A 27,066-nucleotide genomic window follows, 5' to 3' on the forward strand; every position below is an offset into this window, starting at 1 on the left:
CAACAAAATCAGTAGAGGTGGTTTAAACATTACAAATAAAATAAGTGAGGAAAGTAGATTGCATGGCTTTTTCAATCCTTGAAAAGGGAGTAGGGGAGAGCAAGAAGAACATTAAAAGATGTTGTTAAGTAGGATTCGTGGTGAGAAATATCTATGAAGACTTGGACTTGACATTTGAAAATGGCATATATGTGAATTATGTAACCGACCTTACATTGGGAAATAAGACTTCTGTTGTGATCAATAGGCAAAGATTTTAGGAATTCAGAGCCAATAACACAATACGAAATAATGAATTTGTCTCTAAACCTAAAATACAAGTACATTTATCACTAATGAAACTCGGTTTAAAAATAAACTAGAAGCTATCATCAACAGGCCACATTGGAAAGTTATAACGATTGGTACTGAACATAAATCTTCCTCAAAAACGTAACTTATAAGATTTTTTTTTTGTGCATTCAAACTGATGGACATTCTACATACCAATGACTACTCTACATATGACCACAAATGGCAAGTCCTCGTTTGATGAACAGCGAGTAGGTAGAGCACAAATAGCTCTAGTCTTAAGATTCCAATAGAGATAGCATTATGCAGAGAGAACTGCAAATACAAATAAATGAAATAGGAAAGAATGTTAATTAGTTGAAATTCAGTCGATGCGTGATTCCAGCTACAGTTGAACAAGTATTGTATTTCATAAAATTCAATAATTAATATAAAATAACATACCAGTTTAACCAGGTCAGTGATTGCCCTCAGGTGCTTGAGCACTGGCATTGTAATTATCATAACCTCCAGACGACGGTGCTGGTGGATTGGCTTGGTACATTGCTGACGATAACATAGAGGGAGCACCATTGGAAGCTGGGGCAGCAGTGCTACCAGGAGCAGTTGGAGGGGGAGCTAATGAAGGGGGCCTTGGTAGGGTATTAAGTTGACCCGGCACCTGGGGAGCACCAGGAGGGGGTAACATTGGAGGCATGGCAGGGGCAGAAACATATCCTGTATATTCCAATTGAAAACCAGTTACATCAGATACTGGATAATAAAAGAACAAATGTATAATGCTTGAACTTGGCTATCAAGTTTTTCAGAACTTTCAGCATTAGATAGAAGTTACAGCTTAGAGAAGAAACAGATAAAAGCAAATGTAGGTTTTCTTGTCCAAAACTTACTTTATTTATTTAACGTAATTATTTCAAATAAAATCCAAAGAAAGAACAACCATATTAAAGGAGATTTAAATAACAAGGTCATTGCAACAACATAAACCAAAATTAATTTGTAGTTAGCCCTTGGCATATGAATAACAAGAATCACTGTTAAGATAATAATTGAAAGAACCACATGTCTGCATGTAAAATGCAGAGACATAAATATGATAGCCCAAACCAGATTGAATATAAGAGGAGATGGAAGCTTTATGAACTTCACAAAAAGCAATGTGCAAGATTATATTGACCTGGTGCCCCAGGAAGTGGTCTAGGAAAGACAGGTGGTCTCATCCCTGGCAGTAGTGGTTGACTTCCAGGTACTTGTGCATTTCCAGGAATAGGCAGTCTTGGTGGTGGCAACACAGGAGGAAGGTTTGGCCTCTGAACCATCATATGATTATAAGCTACACCAACCTGCTGAAATGCTGCAGCTTGCCCAAGATGTTCTTTGATCCTCTGATCAATTAAACTCTGTGTTTGTTGTTCTTCAAATTGCTGGTAGTAGGTTCTCACATTTGCCTGAAGATATGATCAGATACTAAACGCCATGAGTATGGTGTACATTGTAGTACATTTATTCCAAGAAGTCAGAAATTTCATGGTACCTTGTGTTTGTAACCCGCATTGTGCTGCTTTCTAACAGATGGCTGCAATAGGACATAAACAATGTGGCTAACAAACCTTCATGAAACACTAATGGATAAAGCACATCTTTAGTTCCTCTACCGTAATTAATGTGCAATTTGGTCCCCCAAAAACATCAAAGTTAATCCCCCAATTCTATTAATTGCCACAACAAAATCCTTTCATCAGTTTTCCTTCACCTAAAACATTAAAATCATCATTTCTAAATAAAAAAACAACAAATTCTCATACTAAATCATCATAAACCCTCTTACACTCAAAAAATACCAATAAAAAAATTATTTTTCACCCAAGATCAGATAATCACAAATCCACACCCTTCTTAAAATCATGACACATCTTACAAAATCCTTCAAATTTCTACCTGTGAGTTTGTTTTGCATCCCAAATTATACTTCATCCCTCTATTATTTGAGTAAAAAAAAATGAGGATGCAGGGGGTTTCATGCACAAAACCTTAGCCATAATAAAGAGGTCACTACACCTGAGAATCCCACACGACATAGGAAACACTGCACATTCTTGCAGCTGCATCTTATTATTGCAAGGTAGAGAATCTTTCTAGCCAGAAACAATAAACTATTTTGAAATGCAGTTTGCAGGTACAAAACTAAATGCAACAAATTCACTAGACTAAACTAACTCAGAGTAAAGGGGGAAACACAATTGATGAGGTAAACAACTTACAGAATCGTGGGTCAAATAGGTGTCGCAGTAGTCACAGTAATACCTGCAATGCAAAATCGATCATGAAAAAAAATGAATACCGCAGATTCATGAAAACTGAAAAATAAAGGAATCCACAATTTTCTATGTACCGAGGCATGCTGTTTCAATGACAATGAGTCCCGCCAAAAACCCTAGAAGTGAAGCAAATTATCAAAACCGTGAAAGGAGAAAAAACTTAAAACCTAAAAAATTAAAAAAAAAATAATAATAATAATAAGAGGAATAAATGACGTTAGTAACTTGAGCTTGATGTTCAGGAAGGAAAGTGTGAAAAATCGAAACAATCGGCGATAGAACAGAGACTATATGCCCAGAGCACGAATGTTCCCGGATTCCATGAGGAAATGATTTATTATACATTTGATTTGATCTTGAACTATTATTTAGTAAATACCAATTTAATCCCTAAAAAGGTTTTTAAATAATTTTAAATTTTTGAATGATTTTATTTAAATGGATTTTTACTTTTTTTATTATGAGGTAATACTTTTACAAAAATTCACATTATTTATTAGGTACATGACAGTGATAATTTGTTAATTAAATTTTGACCGTTTTTTATTTTTTAACATGAGTTGTATTTTTTAAATAATTTTAAAATATAAAAAACAATGTTACCTCAAGTTATTAAAAAATATTATTAAAATTTAGTTGTTAAAAATTTATTTGTTTTAATTAAATATTATTTGAGATATCTTACATAAATAAGATAAATACATATAAATATTTTTTTTAAATAATTCACCCATTTGTATTCGAGTTTTTCTTGTATGCAAAGAATACAATTCATTCTTAATTTTATTTCAGACACTCAAAGAAATTTAAATCAATCTTCCATAAAACAATAATTTACACATAGTACATAGTTTATAAATCAATAATAATATATTAATTTAATAAGTTTTTAGACATCTTACATAGATAAGGTAAATACATATAAATGATTTTTTAAATGATTCACCATTTATATTCATGTATTTACGATTCATTTTTTATTTTATTTTAAACACTCAAAAATTTAAATCAATCGTCCATAAAACAATAATTTACACATAGTACATGGTTTATAAATCATTAATAATATATTAATTTAATAAGTTTTTGGTCTCTCTGAAGATTTATTTACTGTGATATCTCTATTTCATTTATTCTTAACTCGTGAATAGGAATGGAAAGAATGAAGGAATGAAGAAGTTCATAATGAGTTATAAATGATGTCAACACTGATTTAAAAAGAAAAACAAATTACATTAATTCTTTTTAAATAAAATAGATATTGAATTAAAAAAGTTAAGTATCACATTATATAAACTTTCTAATGCTGAAAAAACCAAATCTATTAAGCATAATATATTATTGAACAACGTATACCTTTTTAGGGTTGTAAAAAAATCTTGGAGATATATGTTGATAAAACCTGTAACGGGTAGAAAATGTACATTATAAATGGATACTCGTAGGTAATGGGTATGAATATTTTTTATACCTAGATGTTAATGAGACATATACATGTATCATAATATTTGTACCCGTAGATACTCATACCCGCTATATTTTAATTTAAATTAAAAAAAACATGATTAAAACATTAACACATTAAAATTAAATGGGTTATTTTTTTATCAGTTGGTTTAACAAATCTTCAATTCCTTTGTAAACTGTCATTCAACATTATTTAAATGAGTTATTTGCACTTTGTTTGAAATTTATAAACATTATACATTGTATTTTTGAATATATTGTTAGATATTAAATTTTTCTTTTGTAAATACCCGCGGGTAGTTTGAAATTATAAATATTATGCATTGTATTTTTGTTTGAATTTATGATTAAAATATATTGTTAGATATTAAATTTTTCTTTTGTAAATACCCGCAAATAGTTTGAAATTTATAAATATTATGCATTGTATTTTTATTTGAATTTATGATTAAAATATATTGTTAGATATTAAATTTTTCTTTTGTAAATACCCGCAAGTAGTTTGAAATTTATAAATATTATGCATTGTATTTTTGTTTGAGTTTATGATTAAAATATATTGCTAGATATTAATTTTTTTTTCTTTTGTAAATATTCGCGGGTATCCATGAATATTAAAAAAATATATGGCTACCCGCATAATGGATACATGCACGGATATATAAATACAGATACGAGACGAATATTTATTCAGCAGGTAAATTACAGTTACATTCTACCCGTCTCATTTACATCCTACTTACACTTCTTTCACACCCACTCCAATAGAAACCTAATTGAGATCAAACCACATCTTTACAAAACTACCTACACCACTTTTTCACAACCCAAAAAATCATATCCAGAATCATAGGCAAAAAAACTGTTGTAAACAATCACAGATAATTAAAATAACTTACGCAAATATTTCATATCATAAAATTCGTTTTGAAGTTTTTTTTTCAGCTTTATGTTCTTAAATTAAACAATCTTAGAAGTGAGGGAGAAATAAAAAGTGGCAAACACTTAGTTTATATTAATAGTCATTTAAAATAAATCAATTGAAGGACCTAAATGCAAATATTCTAGTACATATATACAAATATTTATTTATATTTATTAGAACATGTAAGAAACTTTTTAAAAATTCAATTCACATGAAAAACTAGTTTAAGAACCTATTGAGTTAAATTGAATATTCACGTTTTAAAAATTCAAATTTAATATTTATTTAATTATCCACTTAAAGGAAAAATAAATATCTTTATTAAGTAGTTAACTTTCTTAATGGAGATGAATTTACGGGAGAGTGAATGAATTGATTTGGAAGGATTTCACAATAAATTTTCTATTGTTTCTTTTAATTGATTTATTTGGAAGGCAAAGCTTATAACAACTTTATTATAAGAAAAATCTTAAATAATAATCAATTTTAGTATAAAAAATATATTTAGAGATCAATTTAGTGATCAATTTCCTAATTTAGAGACTAATTTTTTTGGTAGTCAAAATTTTGGTAGTTAATATTAGTGACTAATTTAGATATCAATGTATAATCAAACTTATTTTAGTTATCAATTTAAAAATCAATTATAATTTTTTATTAATAATAGACACTATTTTAAATACTAATAATTTTTAGTTAATTGATATTTAAATTAGTCACTATACTAACTAATTATTTTTAATCATTATTTAAAAAAATTCTTGTAATATTTGTGAATGATTTAACCAATGTAATAAATAAAAAAATATTTTAAAAGATTCGAATGTAAGATTACAATTTTATTCTTATGGTTAAAAATAATATATTATTATTAGTGAAAACATATGCGTTAATATGTGTTCACTTTCCTTTATAATAACAAAAACTAATAAAATTATTATTATTGTCATTATTATAATATAAAACTGAATATAAATAATTTTTATAATTTTATTGTAAAAAAAATTATTTATTTTGTATGTGATTTTTTAATTAAAATAAACGGTTAAATAAAAAAATGGTTAAATTTTAAGAAAAAAATCATTTAAAGGGTATAATTAATAAAATAATTATTTTAGTTTGAAAAACTTTTTATTTAAAGGGTAAAATGGGAAAATAAACGTGGATTATTATTATTATTATTATTAATTATCAAAAGTAAAAGCAAAACAAAATGAATGTGTAGAACAAAATGGATTTTCATATGTAACCACAAAAATCGATTCAATGAACTTAGAATCAGTTCTCTCCTAAACTAGTGTGTAAGAACCCAAGCAACTAGAATCAGTTCTTATGCCATGTAATTAGTTATCAAGCAAGGTAAATCCATATACTCGGTTCTTTGGGCAGATCGAAGCCAAAATCAGTTTCTTCTTTACCGGAATTGATTCTCCTCTTGTTTTCTCCTTCATGAAACTTCATTTTCTCCCATAAAGAAACTTTCCAAAACCGGTTTGATCTTCTCATACTCAATTCTCTCCCTTCCTAGATACAATCCATGGTCATTTTTGCCTGAGACAAATTCAAACTCTAAAAATTAAAACAAAAAGCAAAGGGACACTTTAGTAAAATAACAAAACATGAACACTAATTATCCACAAATCCCCTTACTTATACGAGGATTGCAACAATGATCAATTTTTTGCAAATTTGTTCTCTTAAATATTCTAAAATCAATTGAAGGAAACACAAACACAATTCGCACATTCGTCCTCTTGTACAATAGATCTTGGTGCATCATATTAGATAAGCAAAGATAGGTTAGGTTGAGGAGTTTGTAACATCATTTTAGCGTCATATTGTCTCATCCTCATAGCAACTCAATGTAGTGCTACAACAAATATAAGAAAGGACTAGAGTTTAAAAGCAAAAGATAACATTGCAACAAAATTATAAGCAACAACAACAATGTATGAAGAAATACCTTCCATCAAAGGATGTAGCAATCTGCCTAATTGGAGATTTTGATTGAAGATGTGACAACCTGAACAAGGTGACTCAGCTTAAAATTCTCATAAAATGAAAATACACTGAAATAGTATTAACAAATAACTAAACCTCATAATTAGGGATGTCAAAAAAATCCGTACTCGTGGATATTCGCGGATAAAACCCGCAACGGGTAGAAAACAAATATTAAAAATGGATACCCATTACCCGCGAGTACGAATATTTTTTATACCCGCATGTTAACGGGGGCGGGTACGGGTATCATAGTATTCGTACCCGTGGATACCCGTACCCGCTAAACTTACACCCCTTGACATTCTTCTCTTTCCTTTCTTTGAAATTGGACACATACATCAAACCTTATATAGACAATGACGTTTATGGTATGCTTGTTGTCAAATGATGGAATCAAAATAAGAATGTTTGGCACGTGACAATTGAGGTTTATTATTTGTTTATTTTGTTTATTTTTCGGGAATCAATTAGAGAAAGTAGATTTGTTGATCAAAGCACTAATTAAAGAATTTCCGTTGGGTTGAACGTCATTTTATATTTACTTTTACAATTATTTGGACATATATCAACTGGAGTTTTTTTGAACTTTATTTAAAATTTGTGACAGTAATGTATTTTATCTTATTTTATTTTATTTGAATTTATGATTAAATATTTATTTTTTAAATAATTTTGCAAATACCTGCAGGTACCCGTGGATACCCGCGAATATGAAAAAAATAGGCGGGTACCCGCATAACGGATACCCGACGGATATGGGTACGAATACGGGGTAAATATTTATCCAGCGGGTAGGGTACTAGGGAGCTACTACCCGTACCCTACCCGCCCCGTTGACATCCCTACTCATAATAAGTACAAAAGGACTTGACTACAATCCCTAATAAAAATCTTCCCTCCCTGGTTACCTGTCAGGATCAGAGAATACAATAAGCGAATATAAGATAGAACTAAACTCTAGCAAGCAAAAGAACTAGTCCAAATTGTCATAAATATGTTATGAAAAAAGTTGTGTAATACATAGTTTGTGCCACTATAGTACTAACACTGCACATAATACAAAAAATAATCAATTTAAAAGTAAAATGTAATTATCTATGCTTACTTACGACAACTATGTTGAAATGGAAACCATAAGAAACTTGATGAACCATATATCACACCACTGAAACATGAAAAAAGGAAGGAAAAGTGTAAGACCCACTAAATTTAAATAATTAAATAAATAATTATTTAATAAATGCGGGTAAGAGAAGTCTTTATGGTATTAAATACTAACTTTCATGACATGGAAAAGTACTAGCTTAAGTGCTTGAGAGTACTTGATTGTGTGAGAGGACTTGGGTTTGAGTCCAATGAATGCCAATTGTGTGATATTTAATTTTATTATTTTCTGATGAAGTGTTTAGGGCGTGATGAGTACGTAGATAGTTTTATATACATAAATATTGGCATGAAAGATGACTTAGTTGAAATGGTTCTGCACTTGAATTATAATTGTGTGGTGATGGGTTCAAACCTTAGCTTGAACAAAATAATTTTCTTTTTGTTAAAATTTACTTTGGCATGAACATGAAGGGTCACACAAACCCTAGCCGAGCAGCTAGGATGGCTGGAAAAGTATCTCAAACCATCCATTGAATGATCATTAAGCTCACTAAATACTTAGTTTTTCGTTTTATGGTCATTAACCCTGATTAAGGTGTGACTAAAGAGACCAAATAAGAAGAGAGAAGGGGCTGGGGAGTCTGCCATTGGTAGGTGTTGTGAGGAGAGGAAAATTCAGACTGAAAACTAAGTTGGGTGTGATAGGAAGAGTGGAATTGGAAGAAGAGCAACGAAGGCTAGAGAATTTATCAAATTAAGCAAGGAATCCATGTTAGGAGAGTTCCTTATCTTGATTTAATCGTGATTGTCTATTGTCGTAATGTGCTTGAGAATTGGAAATGCAAAGTATGTCAATTTTTCTTAATTTCGTCGCATTTTTGGAAATCTCCTAGAACTGCCTAGCAGCGTTGAATGACCCGCTAGGCGATGCATGCTCCAGAAACCTAAATTCTGGGTTTTCACTATGAACCGCCTGGCGACTGAAGGAGACCCGCCAGGCAGCACGAATTGGGTTGTCCAGTTTTCTCTATTTGTTAATGTTTTCGTGGTGTGATGATGCTGGGATTGAATTTCTATTGTGCGTGAATCATTGGCTTGATGAATTATTATTTATAATTGTGTAGTTGCGAAAATTGCATGAATCTTTGTTTGATTGGGTATGAGAGGCCACGCTGGAATGAGAGATGAGATAATATGTATCATATATGTTGATTGGTACTCTGTGGAATATCAAGAATGAAATGGGAGTTAATATTGAATTGAACAACTTGTTTGCTAATGATAATGTGTCAAAACACGTAGAAGAGTTGTAATTGGGGAAGTTAGGGCTCACATCGTTGCAGGAAGAATCTGGACTGAATCCAGAAGTTTGTGAGCCGCCTGGCGGCCCAATAGCTACTGCTAGGCAACGCCTCGGTTCAGCTAGAGTGTGAATTCAGTTTGTATTGTGAGTGATTGTGTGTTGTGTGGGACATAATATGAAAATGAATGAGAAGGTATGATCGAGATCTATGTGTAAGCTAAATAATTTGTATGCTGATATGAACCTCAGTTATTAGAAAACTGTAATTATGTGATATGTATGGTTGGGTTAAATGATTGAGAATTACTCATGTATAAGATGATGAGTGAATAGTAGAAAATTATTTAGTTATGGAAAAGTGGGTTTGAAATGGTGAAACTGTGAATACTTGGCAGTGTGATTGTGCTTGGAGCATGATTAAATAGATTGCATGAGCAATAATGTCCAAACTGTGGTGACATGAGTTATATGAATTTTAGATTGTAAGATTATAATACTTGGAATACATTGAGTGTATGTGGCAGGTTATAGTAGTAATTGATGAAGAGTAAATGTGCATGATGATAATCAAATTGGTATGATTTAATTGTGTATATGTGAATTGGGCATGAGTTATTGGTATATGTTGAGTTTGGTTATATTATTATGTCTGAAATACTATGATTGGTATGAGAATGATGTATGGTATGTTTGGGGTCTCTTAAGACCTGAGAAAAATGCCAACCTGTAGCAATGCGCTATTGGTATGGCGCCTGGCAGCGCGGGGTGCGCCGCCAGGCGGTATGGTCCAAAAATAGTGGCAGTGGCCACTATCAACGGAGGCGCATGGCGATAGGGAGGTGTCCGCCAGGCGGTGACAGTGCAGTGAGGATTCTGCTGGCACTTGGTGCCTAGCGGTGTGTGATGCCCGCCAGGCGGTCTGAAACTAGATTCCGCCTAACGACGTGAGATGCACGCCAGGCGATTTTGGTCCAGTGATGGTGCGTGAGAAAGGGTTTCTACACAACTTTAGGTGATGTTCATGATGCGAGGCTTTGGCTGGGGACCCAATTACGAGTGCAACTCGTATTGGGGTAACACGTGACCACTCTAGGTTGTAGCCTGGTGGTTTAGGAAGTCTAGTGGAGTGTGTGAGTTATGGCTCGTACGACGAGGTTTCGGGTGATTGCTCTCTTTAGTGTATTCTGATAGAGGTTTGGTAGTCTGGGAACAACTACAAACTTATGTTTGTTTTGGGGAGCTCCACTTGGTGTTACAGTGAGATCCTGTGGCAAAGTTATTCCCACATGTGGACTATCAGGTGGTGGCCTGTAGTCAGAGGGGCGAGTAGACACTCGTGCAGCAAAGATCGATCATTGATCTCACCTAAATGGTATAGAAATGATAGACGCCTAATACAAGTTTTGGAAGTGGAGATCTAAGGAAAAAGGGAAGGATTATACTAACCCAGGTTATGATATGAAGATGATGTAATTTATATTTATTGTGATATGTGTTTCATTTATTTAAATGAGCTCACCCTATTTGTGTGTGTTTGGAGATGATCATGTAACTCGTTACATGGGAGCAGATGTTGATGCAGATGAGCATGCAGATGCATAGAGACGGAGTGGGGATCACTATGGGACAGTTTCTTAGATTTCATTATGGACTTTTCTTTTGTAACTTTTATATTGGAGGAATTGGTTTTGTAATAATTGAATATTGTGGTTTTACTTATTACTTATGCGACATTTGAAGTTTTAATTTTCCCGCGTTTTTGGGAAATTGCGATAATAAATATGATGTTTTATAAATTAATTTCTTATTTACTTTTAATAAGTAATTTTCGGCTAGGATGTTACAAAAAGTGTGGTTGCTTAAAAGTTACACACTAAAATATAATTAAGAAAATATGATAATTATAACTAACCTCCTTAGGAGTTTGCTTCTTCATCTTAAGTTCCTACAAGATAATTTCATTGTCAACACTCTCTAGAAACAAAACATAATCCATTACTTAAGGAAGACAAAAGCTCATGTTGATTGGTTCAGTTGTGATCAAGCAAATAATAATTAAATATATATTAAATATTATATAAAATACCATGGAAAAATAATTCTATAAAAAAAACACCGACAAAATCATAAGAAATAGTGTTAGGTAAAATTTCAAATTAGATAAAAGACCATCTTTTAGGTTGTGCAAGATTAAAATAATCATGATAAAGATTCAATAATAACATGTAAGTTAATGTGTAGTTTATGTTCTTCATTCATACAAAGAAAACTACTCTAGGACCTTAAGATTTACAATTCTCACAATATAATCAAAATAGGATACTAGAATTGATCCTTGAGAGATCTACATTAATGTGTTCTTCAATCTCCTTTCCATAATCTATCTTTTTATTTGTTTTTCTCCTCTAACACTTTCTAGATGGTTTACTATGAAAGAACCTTATGACCAAAGATAGAACCTTAATCCCTTTCATTAACTAACGTCCATCAAGTTGGTTATCGTAATTTTTATTTTATCTTTAATTTGTTATAACTTTTCATAATAACCAACAAGTCCTTATATTTTATTAAATCACATTTAAGTCCATCCTAATATTTCAAATGAGTCACATAATAAAATTAATTCATCAATTAATTCAAACATTCTCCCATTTGACTCATATGATGTCATAACATTATGTGATTTAATACATAAAACATAATGTGCATTAAAGGACCTTACATAAATTTGTTCCATCATTATTTATAATTAAAGATATAGAAATAACAAGAGTCATGGTAGTTCCACGTCATTCAATCGACATGTTCACTTCCATGTACAATTGTATTATTCTTTTCTCCTAAATATGGCTTTACAATGAGAAGTTCATAATAAGTTCAAACATAATGTCATTTTCAATAATAATAACATTTTTTTTCTTCATCATAGTTTGCATACATATACATATACATAAAGAAGAAAACACAAATTTCATACACTTATATATTAAAGAACTTTGAATGTCACATAACAACAAAGTATTTCAATTTCATATGATTAGTATCTTTTGAATACTTGTCGTTCTTAGAAAAGAAGATTGTTGCGAAATTATCACAATAAATTTTCAGCGGCTTGGCAATACTATCGACTACTCCAAGTCCCAAAATAAAGTTCTACAACCAATTAGCCTAAATTGTGGCCTCAAAGCATACCACAAATTCAACTTTCTTGGTGGATGTGTAAGACCTGTGAAATTTAATTAATTAATAAATGCAGGTAGTGGGAGCCTTTAAGGCATTAATTATTGATTGATATGACGTGGAAAAGTACTAGCTTAAGTGGTTGAGAGTACTTGATTGTGTTGTTCAAGTCCTATGTATGTAATTTATGTGTTATTTAATTTATTATTATTTTAATAATATATTGGATCATGAAGAGTGATAAGATAATCTTATAATTATAAAAATTATCATGAAACATGAATTGGTTAAGTGGTTGTGTGTTGATTTGACATTGGCATGGTTATAGGTTTGAACCTTGGTGAATAATAACTAAATTTTCTTTTTGCCAAAATTTCTTTTGGCACGAATGTGAAAGGGTAGAGAAACCCTAGTTGACATTAGACTGCCAAGGTAGGCTAGAAAAACAGGCACAAAGGCATCTTGAGCAATTAAAACAATCTTAATGCAATTTTCGTTTTTGACTTAATTATGGTTAATTAAGTGAAATTAGAAAAGGAAAGAGAGAAGACATAGTGAGAAAAGCATAGGGCAACCTTGGGAAACATCTGAATTAGTTTTTGAGAGTATAAGAACTACGTTCAGAGAGGTTTGAGGGCTGTTGCAGAATTGTCAAGGGAAGCCATTATTGGTCAAGGAAGAACTCTTGAATCAACAGTTTTAAAGTGAAGAAATCCAGGTTAGGGGACTTGGACTCCGTTATTCTAATTCGTGCTATTATACTTACATTTAAATGATTGTTGAAAGCCTGAACCGTGATGATTCTATGTTGATTGTTGAAAGCCTGAACCGTGATGTTTCAAGCCTGAACCGTACTTGATTGTGTTGTTCCAGTCCTATGTATGTAATTTATGTGTTATTTAATTTATTATTATTTTAATAATATATTGGATCATGAAGAGTGATAAGATAATCCTATAATTATAAAAATTATCATGAAACATGAATTGGTTAAGTTGTTGTGTGTTGATTTGACATTGGCATGGTTATAGGTTTGAACCTTGGTGAATAATAACTAAATTTTTTTTTTGCCAAAATTTCTTTTGGCACGAATGTGAAAGGGTAGAGAAACCCTAGCTGACAATAGACTGCCAAGGTAGGCTAGAAAAACAGGCACAAAGGCATCTTGAGCAATTAAAACAATCTTAATGCAATTTTCGTTTTTGACTTAATTATGGTTAATTAAGTGAAATTAGAAAAGGAGAGAGAGAAGACATAGTGAGAAAAGCATAGGGCAACCTTGGGAAACATCTGAATTAGTTTTTGAGAGCATAAGAACTACGTTCAGAGAGGTTTGAGGGCTGTTGCGGAATTGTCAAGGGAAGCCATTGTTGGTCAAGGAAGAACTCTTGAATCAACAGTTTTAAAGTGAAGAAATCCAGGTTAGGGGACTTGGACTCCGTTATTCTAATTCGTGCTATTATACATACATTAAATGATTGTTGAAAGCCTGAACCGTGATGATTCTATGTAAATTTGTGTTTCTAGAAAATTTCCAGAAACCGCCTAGCGGACGATGAACTGTCGCCAGGCGACTCATGCATTTGTTGATGGTTTCTAAGTTCCTACGAGGAATCGCCTAGCGACAAGCAATGTGTCGTCAGGTGACACATCCCTGAGCACCCAGTTTTTTGGGTTTTGTTGAATGCCTGGCGGTGATGAACACCCACCAGGCGACGCGAACCAATTTTGGTTCGATTTTGATGTTTTTAGGGTTCTGGAACGATTTTAATCGAGGAAAAATGGAATTCGTATATGCGGTGATTGTTGAGGATTAAGAATCGTTGTAATTACACTGTAATTGGATATTAATTAGGGAAAATTGTATGAATGTTATTGTAGGGTTGATGATTTGGGATTCTCAAAATTGCACTAAATTAAGTAGTAATTGTTAATGAAATATCGTATATTGGAGCTTTAGGAATGGATCGTGAATCTAAACATGTGAGTGTAGCCTATTGGGTCGAAATTTCGATTAAAACCAGAATACCTGGGGTTGGTTAAGGTTCGCAGGTGCAAGGAGAATTTTGGGGTCCTAGAAAAGTAGGAACCGCTTGGCCGCACCTTAGTTGCCACCAAGTGCCATACTAGAGTTGTGAGTTTTGTGAGTTTTGGTGCGTAGTGGTGGTTGGGAAATTAATTTGGGTCATGTGCAATATACTTTGAAGGTTTGGGAATATTATAGGGATTGGCCTAAACTGAAAACTGGTGGTAAATGTTAATAAGGTTTAATGTGATGTATTGGAATTGACATGACTTAAAGTAATGGGGAATTGTAATTATGGAGGATTAGTTAGATGATACAAAGAAATTATTGTAATGGACTGATGAAATAAGAAGTAGGAGTTCATGAATATATATGTGTAAGAGCTTGGATGGATAAACTTAGGCTTGTTAAGCTATAGATTAGGACAAGGTAGTGAGACAAACGGGACCATTTAATGAATGATATGGTATTAGTAGTATTCCTAATTGATTGTGATGAGGTGTTCATAACAGTGGTATAAGGCATATCATTAACTTAAGGTTAAGGGTGGTTAAGCATTCTAATAATAGTATGATTGAAGTGAGAACTCTTGACGTAGTAATTATGATGGAAGTATGGTATTGTGGGCATTGTTATTGTGCTATGACATGAAAATTGGATTGGTTGAGTGACTTTATGTGTCTCAACACCCAATTTCGTCCGGATAACAATGATAAAATAAAATAATTAATTAATTAATTAAAGTTCAATTGAGAAGAATAAATAAATAAATAATTAAGAAAAGAAAAGAAAAAAAATATGTTTTGGTTTGACAAAAATAATTATCTATTTATTTTTTTATATATATTTTATTTTAGTTTTGTTTTATTTATTTATTTGTTTATTTGGGCTTATTATTTTGATTATTACATTATTTTTCTTTCTGTTATTACAGCTCCTTTTTTGTTTTACATCTCTCATTCTAGTTTAATAAAAAGAAAAAAGAAAAAAAGAGAGAGAAGGGAAAGGGGAAAGAAAGAAGTAACGTAAGGCCTCTCTTTTGTCAGACCCATGCATTGCTACGCTATTATGGTTTTGTATGGGGAATTGTCAGACCCATGCATGCTACGCTATTATGGTTTTGTATGGGGAAGGGCATGTAGCATGGTCATGATGGCTGAAGGAGCAGGAAGCAACATCTGCTCTCAGCCTTGTCCCAAATTTTGAAATTGGAAGGTTTGATGTTGCTGTTGATGTTCATGGGTGTATGAATTAAAACTTATGTTGTATAGATGGTTTGAAATGAGCATAGTTACATCTCTGTTATTCCTTTTGTTTATTCCCATCGCAACTGGTACAGTAAAGAACAGAGCACAATGTTTTTTTTATTTTATTTTATCTGTTAAGATATATTTTTGTTTGGATGTTCCTGTTGTACGAGTGAGTGAGTGCAAGACCGCCAAGCCAGAACCCAAACACAACACCACAAACAACCAGAATCACATTCATTCGTCATCATCACTGTCACACACTCAAATTCACCATAACGACCCAATACAAAAAAAAAACAAAGAATAGAAACCCTCGCCGCCGGCGAGGCCGCTGGCGATTCGGAGCTTTAAACGAAAGACGCGCCGACGGCAGCGACCTTGGATATCACACAGAGGCGGTTCAAGACGATATGCGAAGAGAAAGCAAAGGCCGAGCGTTCCCGGGTTCTCGACGACGACACCCCTAAGAACAGGATGTCGCCGGTGATGTTTCCGACGGCAGGGACGCGGTGCGGTGGCCACGGGTGCGGCAGTTCTTGAGGAGCATACACATGACGGCGGCTCCTAGCGCGGGCGTCGATCTCGCGAGAGAGAAGGAGAGAAGGAGTGGCTTCCGGCGTCGACGGTGAGGCTCTGGTGGCTAGAGCGGCGCGGTGAGCGACGGCGGGGCTCTGGAGATCTCACCTATCTCGTGCGCGTTGGAGAAAAAGGAAGAAAGAGATGTGTCGCCGGTGGGTGATGATCGGCGTTGTCGCCGGCGAGCTAGCTGCTCGGTGTCGTGGTGGTGCGGTGAAGCAGAAACAGAGGCGAACGGTGACAGAGGTTGGAGTTGTGGTGGTGTCGAGAAGAAGAGGCTGCCATGTGAGGGGAAGAAGCTTTGGCTTCTGTTAGGGTTTTTCTGAAAAAATAAAAAGGGGCAGCAGGCATTGAACCCTTTTACCACGCACACCCCCTCTTTTAACTCAACCACACCCTCCTCCTTTCTTTTCGCACACCCCCAATTTTAATTCCTGCACCTCCTTTTTTTGTTTCCTTAGCACACCCCTTTATTTACTGCACGCACCCCACCTGTTACATCATGCACCTCCCACATGTGACACTCCTGCACCCCATGTCTTTGTCTATTGTTTTTGGGCTTGTTGTTGTATTTGCTTTGTGCACCCCACCAATTACTCGTGCACCCTTACCTTCTGTTTCCCATTTTTATTCTTCTTAAATAATTTCATCCTTTTATAAATTTATTTATTTATTTATTTATTTTAAAAAAAAGAAAACAAACGTATTTAAAAATCATAAAAATTAAAATATAGGAAAATAAAAAAGGGGTTCTCTTTCTTTTTTATTGTGTCTGTCCGGCCGCTCGCGTCGTGTGACACTTTCTTCCAAATAATTTGAAAATATCGAAAAATAGTTTTCTTTTTCTTTTAGTGTCCGTCCGACCGCTCGCATCGTGTGACACATATTTTCAATTAATTCAAAAATACAAAAAAATATAAAATTTCAAAAATACAAAAAACACCAATATTTTCCCACAAATATCTTTAAAGAACTACGTAACCCTGATTTCTCATTTTTAATGAGAATACGTAGGACCAAGGTCAATCCTTGTCGGGCCCAAAAAATTAAAAAAAAATATTTTTGTTTCTTATTATCATTTTTTTGTCTTATTATTTTTGGGGAAAATTAATAACTTGAAAACCACATCAGCTTTGCATTTTTAATTAAAGGTACCGCCCTCGGGCAGGCGTCGTAGGGTGCTAACACCTTCCTTATGCGTAACCGACTCTCGGATCCAAAATCTGGTTTTTCGCAGACTTGTCTTATTTTTATGGTTTTTCATAGTTTTCCAGAATAACTATGGTGGCTACTCCTAAATCCTTTTTAAACCCGTTTCTTTTTTTGATTCGCCTTCCCGTCGCGATTCCGGTTGCGACAATGTGTAAGGATGTGAGCGACTACACCTGAACCTAAACCAGAACCAGTATTGTGTGAGTACTGGTGTGGCACCTAGCAGTAGCATGGAAACCGACACGGGACAACTATGAATACAGAGGGTAATAAGAACGTGTGGTGCCTGGCGATGAAGGTAGTCCCACCAGGCGATACCTGCAGAGGTAGGGTGTGCAGTGGTGCTTGGCGCTTGGCAGCATGCGTCCCCCGCCAGGCGATCTGGAAGCACGTTGCGCTTGACGACTCATGAATAGCGCTAGACGATAGTGTTTTGCATGCTTTAGATGTGCGTGATCTACAAGGATTTGGTGATATCTCGAAGGTCGACTTACTGGTGTTCCTTGAGTTGTGGCTCATAACGTATCCCTTGAGTTGTGGCTTGGGATGAGGGTTAAATACGTGGCGTTCCTTGAGTTGTGGCTCAGAATGACATCTCTTGAGTTGTGGCTCGGGATGGTGGATGAACACGAGGAACTCTTGAGTTGTGGCTTGGGTTGGCGAGTGTTGCCGGTGTGAGTGTGCACGTTGTGGCGTGTACAAAGGATCCAGTTAGATTGCCCTTCTCAGCATCAAGCTGACTAGTTTGGTAGTCTTGCGACGTTACGAATGTTTATTCGTATTGGGAACTCCACCTGGTGTTGCGAAGTGTGATTCGTAGCATGGTTTCTCGCACGTGCTCTATCAGTTATGGCTGGTAGGTGTGGTAGCAAGACACCTTAAGGTACTCATTAAGAGACGTAGAACACGGGTTAACATGGTGGTGCCTTTGTGGCATGAAATCATAGGATGGGATTCCTTTGGTATATTGATGTTGATATATAGATGTTATATATATATATATATATATATATATATATATATATATATATATATGATTTGTTGATATTAACTCACCCTATTTGCTTGTGTTTGGCGATGATCGTGTACATGGTACACGGGAGCAGATGATGTTGCAGGTGGATCTGGTGAGGCTTAGAGACAGAGCATGAGCTAGCTTGGGAGATTTTTTATAGAGTTGTTTTATTATGGATTTTACAAATTTGTAACCTTTGGTTTATGAACATGGATTTATTTTATAACTGAGTTTATAAGTTGAATTTGAGATATTTTATAAATGCAATAAAGTTTTAAATTTTCCTCATTTTTGGGAAATAAGGTTTCATTAATTGACTATTATTTACTATTTTTTTATTATTTAAATATGTAATATCCTGTCGGGATGTTACAGGATGCAACAATGATAGTTTATTTCCCATTTTTCCATGAAATCGTTTATTCGGCTAAAAGATACACATAACCAAATGTTAACTTTTTTATATCCATACAATTGACGAAGTTTGAATTTGTATATCCAATCACCTCAAGGTGACCAAATTTCCTATAAGTAAGCATATGATTCTTTGTTTCTTTTAGGTATCTTAAAATTTCTTTGTAACTTTCTGATGATCCAGTTCTGGATTACCCCGATATCTACCGAGCATACCAACTACAAAGCTATCTAGCCTCATACATTTTTTAATATACATCAAACTCCCAACAACAAATGCATAAGGGATGTCTTCCATTTGTTTCCATTCCAAATCATTCTTTAAAGATTGCATGAAACTAAATTTGTTTCCTTTTTGTATTGGAACAGGAGATGCTAAACATTTATCGATTTTAAATCTCTCTAAAACTTTATTAATATGTTTTTTGAGACAAACCTAACAGTTTTTGTGCTCTATCACTGAATACTTCTATTCTTATCACATAGTATGTTTTATCCATATCTTTCATTTCAAAGTTATTAAAGAGAAATCTATTAGTCTTACTTAATAGACCAAGATCATTAGTCACAAGCAAGATATCATCAACATACAGAATAAAAAATATAAACTTGCTCGTACTTATCTTAAAATATATACACCAATAACGATGTTTTTCTTAAATTCAAAGGACACTATGATATCATTGAACTTAAGATATAAAACATATATAGTTGAAAATGAAGCATGCAAGTGGAAGCTCATGCAATGAAAATACTTATTATCGTCACCACAACATTAACAAGTAAGTTTAGGAGATTTCTCTCGATCAACATCAAAATACACTTGTTTTTCTTGTAAAATCTTAATTCACTTGCACAAAAATAATGTTATGTCTCCACTAGAAATATGCATCACAAATGCACGTCTTTAATCGTCTCATTACCATCATTAATAACAACACGTAGTAGCTTAACTCCACACCTCTCCCATGCAAATTTAATACTAGAGCACCATTACAACACTAACACTTTGAATAACCCTTCAGAGGGATACATCGATAAAGCACACAACTTTAGAGGGATACATGTTCAAGATGCTCTAAACTAGCCTGTCATCACGCATAAAGAAAAAAGAAAAAGAAAGGAATGGGATTTCGTGTCATTGGAAATCGAGTTTCGAAAGCCAGCAGACCGTACCGGATCTCAACATCTAGAGATGAGAACATATTTTTTCCACTTTCAGGAACACATCAAATAGGAACTTGACATCCGAGTGAAGAACCTTCCGAAAGTCGACATCTGATTAAAGACAATTGTGGAAGTCAACATTCAGTTAAAGACGAGAACCTATATTCGAAATGGGAAAGTAACCTTCTGGAAGTCCACATTTGGAAGCGAGAACCTATATTTTATTTCCACATCCGGGAGCCTATGAAACCGGAACTCCACATCCGAAAGGCATCTGACAAAAACACAAATTGGATCTCGACATCTGAAATACACAAAACAAGTTTTATTTACACTTCGAAAGTCCATTTTTAAATTTAGCACGACCCGGATCTCGACATCTAGTACATTTGTTTATCGGATGTTGACCTCTGTTAAAGGTTGAAAAAATCATACATATATATATATATATATATATATATATATATATTTTCGGTAAACTTATCTTTATAATTTGTCTACGATTTCTCTCAAAACTTCTTATTTTATACTACTAGCATGCTCAAATAGTTAACGCATGAAATATTTCAAGCCATTACAACGAATGAATGCATGCATTGCTGAAAAATGAAGGTGAGGTAGATGGTGAAATAGGAAAAAACTGACCGCAATATAAGACAATACTCAAGAAAACTTCGCTGATGCTTATGTACAATGCTAATGATCAGAGAATAGAGAATGTAGATGCAATGAAAACGCCGAGAAACCCTTAGAAAATGAGAACAATGCGAAAAATAGAGAACGCTGTTTAAACTTGAAACTAAGTTGGAAAGTGATTTGGAAATTGAGATGACAGACAAACAATAAATATGTTTGGTCAGCAATTTTTTTAATTCTGATTTATTTTGTTTAAGGGTATAATTTGAAAAGCAAAAACTTTGGAGGTGAAAAAGAAATCTGGTAGGTGTAAGAAGAAACCCCGTATTTCTGCATATTCATTTCACCCATACCCAAAATATCTGAACGTTACCATGTCCACGTCGATAAATATTTTGATTCCCAGAAAAGACCTAATGTTTTTAGAAGGATGAAGAAAATATCTGTCTGATGAGAAAGATGAAGGATAAAGTAGTAAATGGATGATGAATAAACCTTATCACTATGCTTTCTCCTTTTTGCTCATAAATATCATCACACTCCTCACTCACTCAAAATCTCCTCTTCCTCCATAAACCCTACTTCTTCTCCTTTCTCCAAAACCTTATCCGTTACAATGTCTACCTCTGCAACTTCTCTTGCACTCCCAACTCTCACTCTCAGAACACATCATCCTCTCTCTTCTCCCAAATGCTTCTCCTCTTCTCTCTCCCTCACCCCTAACGCCAAACCCATCTCCATTTCTACCGTTTTCCTCAAATCCACTTTCTCCCTACCCTCACGCTTCCTTCCCCGTGTCGCCGTCTCTGACTACGGCCAGCAAGAGGACACCTTCAGCGCCGGCCAGAGCTTCTCCCCCGACCTTAAGGTCTTTGTCGGCAACCTTCCGTTCAGCGTCGACAGTGCGCAGCTCGCAGAGCTCTTCGAAAGCGTTGGGGTCGTGGAGGTGGTCGAGGTGATGTTTATGTTTCGGTTCCAAGTTTGGTTTTTTGAGGGGTTTTTTGGAAGCCCTTTGGGCAGAATTGAATTGGGTCGTGACTTGTTTTTGTGTTTTGGACAGGTGATTTATGATAAGACGACTGGGAGAAGCAGGGGGTTTGGGTTTGTGACCATGTCTTCGGCTGAGGAGGTTGAAGCGGCTGTTCAGCAGTTCAATGGATATGTGAGTTTATAGTTTTGTTGTTGTTGATGAAGATGACTTGTGTTTGAAGCCTTAGCGTTTGTTTGGTTCTTTCTAGATTGGTGATAATGGGGTTGATAAAATTGATTTATGTTTGGGTGATGTTTGGAAGAATAGTTGTGGTAAGGTGGAGTTGGTTTTTGAGTTGCATTGGAGTTGTTAATCAATTTTGATACTTACACTATGAAACCAGCCAGAGAAACTCTTGGTGGGTCTTACTCAGTCCCAGAATTAACTCTATTACCCTTGGCATACAAATTTCACTCAATATCTGTATTGGTTGATACAAACAGCAATTTGCCTGTAATCCAACAAGCTAGTGGTTAAACAGTTTTGTTTGAGGGTTGAACTTGTCTGGTGTGAAATGTGAATATATAATTTGCATTTATCACTGCCATGTATGTGTTCATTTCTTTATCATATCTAAGGAATGGATCTTTTGGTAATTGATAGGAACTGGATGGAAGGGCCTTGAAAGTGAATGCTGGGCCACCCCCTGCTCGGAATGAGAGTTCTTCTCGTTTTAGAAGTTCTAACAGAGTTGGTGGTGGTGGTGGTGGTGATTTTTCAGATAATAAACACAAAGTCCATGTGGGTAATCTTGCTTGGGGTGTTGACCACGTAGCGTTGGAGTCATTGTTTCGGGAACAAGGAAATGTCCTGGAAGCAAGGGTAGTCTATGACAGAGACAGTGGACGATCAAGAGGCTTTGGATTTGTGACTTACAGTAGTTCCGAAGAAGTTAACAGTGCAATTGAGTCCTTGGATGGTGTGGTAAGCGTGCTAATCCTGAAGAGTTGGTTTGTGAAATATTTTTAGTTTACTTTTTCTTCCATATATATCCCCATTTGTTTAGAAGGCGCATAAAACCAAGGTTGTGCCTTTTCTTTTTCGGAATTCACATTTCAAAGTCCTATGGGTTTGTATAAAACTGTGTTTATTTGACATTTGTTGCAGGACTTGAATGGCAGAGCTATACGAGTTTCGTTAGCAGATTCGAAGCCGAAGCGGTTTTGAAGAGAGGATTTTGGTAGCATTTCTATGCTCTTCTCAATACAAGTGTTTTCTGATGCCATTATAGCATCTTATGATCATGATATTTTTTACCGCAATACATTTGTGTTGTGACCAATGTTCCAAGCTTCTGATAATGGTTGACATAACAGGTAGTTGGGAGTTTATACGGATTCAAGAAGTAGACACTGGCCAACAGTTTGTGGGGATGAAAAACACACCTACTTATTGAGACTACGTCTAAACACAGTGATAATATCTGACCAGTTTCTTTCTAGAGGAAAAACCTCATCCCTGCCTCTTGTACGAATGGAAGTTGAATGTTACAAATTTGGTTGTTCATTTCAAACTGATTTGTATCACTATTTTTACTATAGAAGTAGATGTCTCAGTTATTATTGCTTATCCTGTTTCAAATTCCCTCACAATTTTCTTTTATTTGGATAAGGTCATTTACAAGTACTTGAAGAAATAAACAGATTAATCTGAATATGCTAAAATTTAATCTGAATAGCTAAAGAGGAATCCACAGACAATTGAGCTGATCAAGCTTTGAATTATTAAGATGTGGTTTCTTTCATGTTTGAAGAGGATTTGTTTTTTATTTTACGTCATAGAATTAATGTCACCTTTTTCAATATTAAACAGGAACTATGTATCAATTAACAGAAAGTGGCTTTGAGAGACGCAGCACCTGGCTTTAACTGTTAAACAAAAAATAGCTTAACGGCCTTAATATATGATGCATACTTGTAGAAACTGAATTACGAAACTCAGGAAAGAATTCTTAGATGGAAAAAGATAATTTGTATAGAACATGCAACGAACAAAAAGTTTACACAATCATGGGCATTATATGTCCATCTTGGAACACATTGTGGTTCTTATGGATTAGGAGATTAATCTCTCTAAAATTTCAAAAATGGTTTATTAAATGGCTTTCTGAATTTGGTTCATTATTGACAAAGTTTCCCTTTCAAGTTATTGAAATTTATTCATATTTTCGAAAAAATATTTCGTTTGATTCTTGATATAAATTGATATCCTTTGTTGTTACTCAACGTATAACTTGGATTGTAACTTGGAAATACATTATTGAATCAACATATGAAAGTGTAGACATCAAATTTATGTCAAGAAAGTTTAAAATCAAGTGGTGGTCAAAGTTTGATATAGGTCTCATTACAAAAGAAATATTCATCAATGGCAAACAAATTACAATCAAAAGAGGGAAGAAACAAGTTTATCATTGACACAAGAGTCATTATTTCTAGCAGAAAAACAAAGGTTATTAGCAGAATTAATAACAATAATAAGCATGAAGGAATTTGAAAAAATAATCAAGGCAAAATCAACAAGATCAAAGACTAACTCTAAAGAAGAGAGTAATCAATTCAATCCCTATGACATGTTCAACTAAGAAAATATGACAAGATTTCCATTATTAAAGTTTGAAGACGAAAAAGAAGACATGACAAGATTCCCATAATGGGAAATTGAAAAAGAAAAAAGAAGAAGTGACAAGATGCTCATCATGACAAGAAGATGAAAAAGAAGACATGACAAAATTCTCATAATGGGAAGTTGAAAAAGAAAAAAAAAAAGAAGTGACAAGATGCTCATCATGACAAGCTTGATAATAGACGAGATATTTTCATTAAAGAATCTTAAATAGTAAAATCAATGACAAAGTTGTAAATCATGTAAGGGTATTGTATTAAATTGTGTAAGTTCTGTTATATAAGTAGCATGTGTATTGTAAAGAAAAGCGAGATTTTATCCCTCTTCCATGGGATATGGTGTAGCCGTGGCAACCACTTTTCAAACTTTGGATTTGTTTCCCTTCCACACTCCACGTGAAGTTGGTTGCTGGAGATTTTTTTTCTTTCGCAAGCCATGGATTTTGGCCCATCTATGCTCCCATCAACCTTTATAAATAGAGCACTATACTCATCCCTCAAACACACACTTCCATACTCTCATTCAATTCTCTTTCATTCTACCAGCCTTCTTTTCTCTTAATCTTTTCTTCTTATCCTGGGTTTCTTTATTTACTCTTTTTAAGAGTTATCTTGCTAGTTCTGAGATTCTCAGAATTTTCGAGAAGTTCCTGTTGTATCCTGGGGGAGTTTGCACAATACACCGAGGATAAGTCCTTAAGGATAGTGAATCTACACGCCTTGGGAAGTCTTTTTGTTCGTGATTTTGTCAGCTACTACAACAATCTTAAGGACTTATGGCTGACAACAACAACAACTCATCCTCTACGGAGAATCCAAATACTGTTTTCGGAGCTCAAACGGTCTTTGCGAAACCTTTTTCGAATGTGTCAAAACCATGGCTGGCAAGAACGTGTGTCTACCCTTTTAAACATGTATGGAGTTGCTACTGCTCTCACATCTTCAAAACCCAACTCCAATATCGCTTCAAAACAAGTTGAAGACTAGATTCATGCAAACAATGTATGTCGACACACTTTACTTAGTGCATTGTCTAATGACCTGTTCGATGTGTACTGTTCATACAAGGAAGCAAAAGAAATTTGGGATTCTTTGATCCTCAAATATACTGCAAAAGATGTAGTCAAACAAAGATTTATCATAAGGAACTACTACCACTGGGAGATGATTGAAGATAAGGACATTAAAATCCAAATCAACGAATATCACTAGCTGCTTGAAGGTATCAAAGCTGAGAATATAATCCTTCCTGATGAGAAAATCAATTGAATAAGAAAATTAAGAGGATTAGATCAGATAGAGGTGGTGAATATGTTTTATTTAATGAATATTGTGTTAAAGAAGGTATCATCCATGAAGTAACCCCACCATATTCACCTGAGTCTAATGAGGTAGCTGAGAGAAAGAATATATCTCATAAGGAAATTATGAATGCCATGCTTATTTGTTCTAGTGCACCAAATAACCTTTAGGTAGAAGCCCTTTTTACTGCATGTTTTTTACAAAATAGGATACCTCATAAGAAAACCGATAAAACTCCTTATGAGTTGTGGAGAGGTTATCAACCTAATCTTAAATATCTAAGAGTGTAGGGGTGCCTAGCTAAGGTAATGTTACCCGATCCTAAGAAAAGAAAAATAGGCTCTAAAACCTCTGATTGTATGATTTTAGGCTATGCTGAACATAGTGCCTATAAGTTTCTTGTTCTTAAAAGTGATGTAATAGAACATAATACTATTGTGGAGACCAAAAATGTTAAGTTCTTTGAATATATATTTTCTTTAAAGGTTAGTGAGACACTTGAACAGTCTATAGATAATAATAGTGATGCCATGTGTGAAGTTTTGAGAAGAAGTAAAAGACAAAGAAGGAAACTTCTTTTGGAGATGACTTTTATACCTATCTAGTTGGAAATGATCCAACAAGCTTTCTAGAGGCTACTAATGTTCCTGATGCAAAATAGTGGGATAAGGCCATTAGGACTGAAATTGAATCAATTCAGAAAAATAATACTTGGACCTTTGTAGATTTGTCTAAAAGAGAAAAACTCATTGGTTGTAAGTGGATATTTAAGAAAAAGTATTATGCAGATGGATCCATAGATAAGTATAAAGCAAGGTTAGTAGCAAAAGGTTTCACTAAAAAACCTAACATAGATTACTTTGAACCCTTTGCTCTTGTGACAAAGATTTCCTCAATTCGAGTTTTGTTAGCCTTAGCAGTTACCCATAAGCTAGTGATACAACAAATGGATGTTAAGATTGTTTTTCTAAATGGTGATTTAGAGGAAAAAATCTATATGACTCCACCTAAAGGGTGTGTTGTCCCTGGTCAAGAAAATAAGGTATGTAAGCTTTTAAAATCTTTGCATGGGTTAATTGCATGGGTTAAAACAAGCACCAAAACAATGGCATGAAAAACTAGATAGTGTCTTACTATGTGATGGTTTCTTATCTAATGATGCTGATAAATGTGTGTATTTTAAATCTGAAAATGGTGAATGTGTCATTATATGTTTGTA

General features: G+C 34.2%; 2 protein-coding genes across 2 annotated transcripts; one reads left to right on the forward strand and one right to left on the reverse strand.

The window, feature by feature from the left end:
• Positions 1-254: 254 nt before the first annotated feature.
• On the reverse strand, positions 255-2,964 carry LOC114190178 (U1 small nuclear ribonucleoprotein C-like). The gene is made up of 7 exons (XM_028078972.2): positions 2,835-2,964; positions 2,684-2,725; positions 2,553-2,595; positions 1,826-1,867; positions 1,469-1,739; positions 736-1,008; positions 255-606 (listed from the first exon to the last, which is right to left on the reverse strand). Exons 2-6 carry the CDS (start codon positions 2,689-2,691, stop codon positions 749-751), a joined length of 624 nt encoding a protein of 207 aa, XP_027934773.1. The 5' UTR covers positions 2,692-2,725; positions 2,835-2,964; the 3' UTR covers positions 255-606; positions 736-748.
• An 18,450-nt stretch (positions 2,965-21,414) lies between these two features.
• Positions 21,415-23,490, forward strand: LOC114192230 (30 kDa ribonucleoprotein, chloroplastic-like). The gene is made up of 5 exons (XM_028081876.2): positions 21,415-21,846; positions 21,952-22,053; positions 22,525-22,845; positions 23,029-23,101; positions 23,238-23,490. Exons 1-4 carry the CDS (start codon positions 21,508-21,510, stop codon positions 23,086-23,088), a joined length of 822 nt encoding a protein of 273 aa, XP_027937677.1. The 5' UTR covers positions 21,415-21,507; the 3' UTR covers positions 23,089-23,101; positions 23,238-23,490.
• Positions 23,491-27,066: the final 3,576 nt, after the last annotated feature.

This window comes from Vigna unguiculata, chromosome 7 (assembly GCF_037176805.1).
Source record: "Vigna unguiculata cultivar grain cowpea cultivar isolate G323 ecotype 2 chromosome 7, ASM3717680v1, whole genome shotgun sequence".
Classification (NCBI taxonomy): Eukaryota; Viridiplantae; Streptophyta; class Magnoliopsida; order Fabales; family Fabaceae; genus Vigna; species Vigna unguiculata.

Coding starts and splice junctions, on each gene's coding strand:
- LOC114190178 (XM_028078972.2), bottom strand. Junction 1,868..2,552: donor CCTATTTGACCCACGATTCT/GTAAGTTGTTTA, acceptor GTCCTATTGCAG/CCATCTGTTAGAAAGCAGCA. Junction 1,740..1,825: donor ATGCGGGTTACAAACACAAG/GTACCATGAAAT, acceptor TCATATCTTCAG/GCAAATGTGAGAACCTACTA.
- LOC114192230 (XM_028081876.2), top strand. CDS start 21,508: ATGTCTACCTCTGCAACTTCTCTTGCACTCCCAACTCTCACTCTCAGA. Junction 22,054..22,524: donor TTCAGCAGTTCAATGGATAT/GTGAGTTTATAG, acceptor GGTAATTGATAG/GAACTGGATGGAAGGGCCTT. Junction 22,846..23,028: donor TTGAGTCCTTGGATGGTGTG/GTAAGCGTGCTA, acceptor CATTTGTTGCAG/GACTTGAATGGCAGAGCTAT.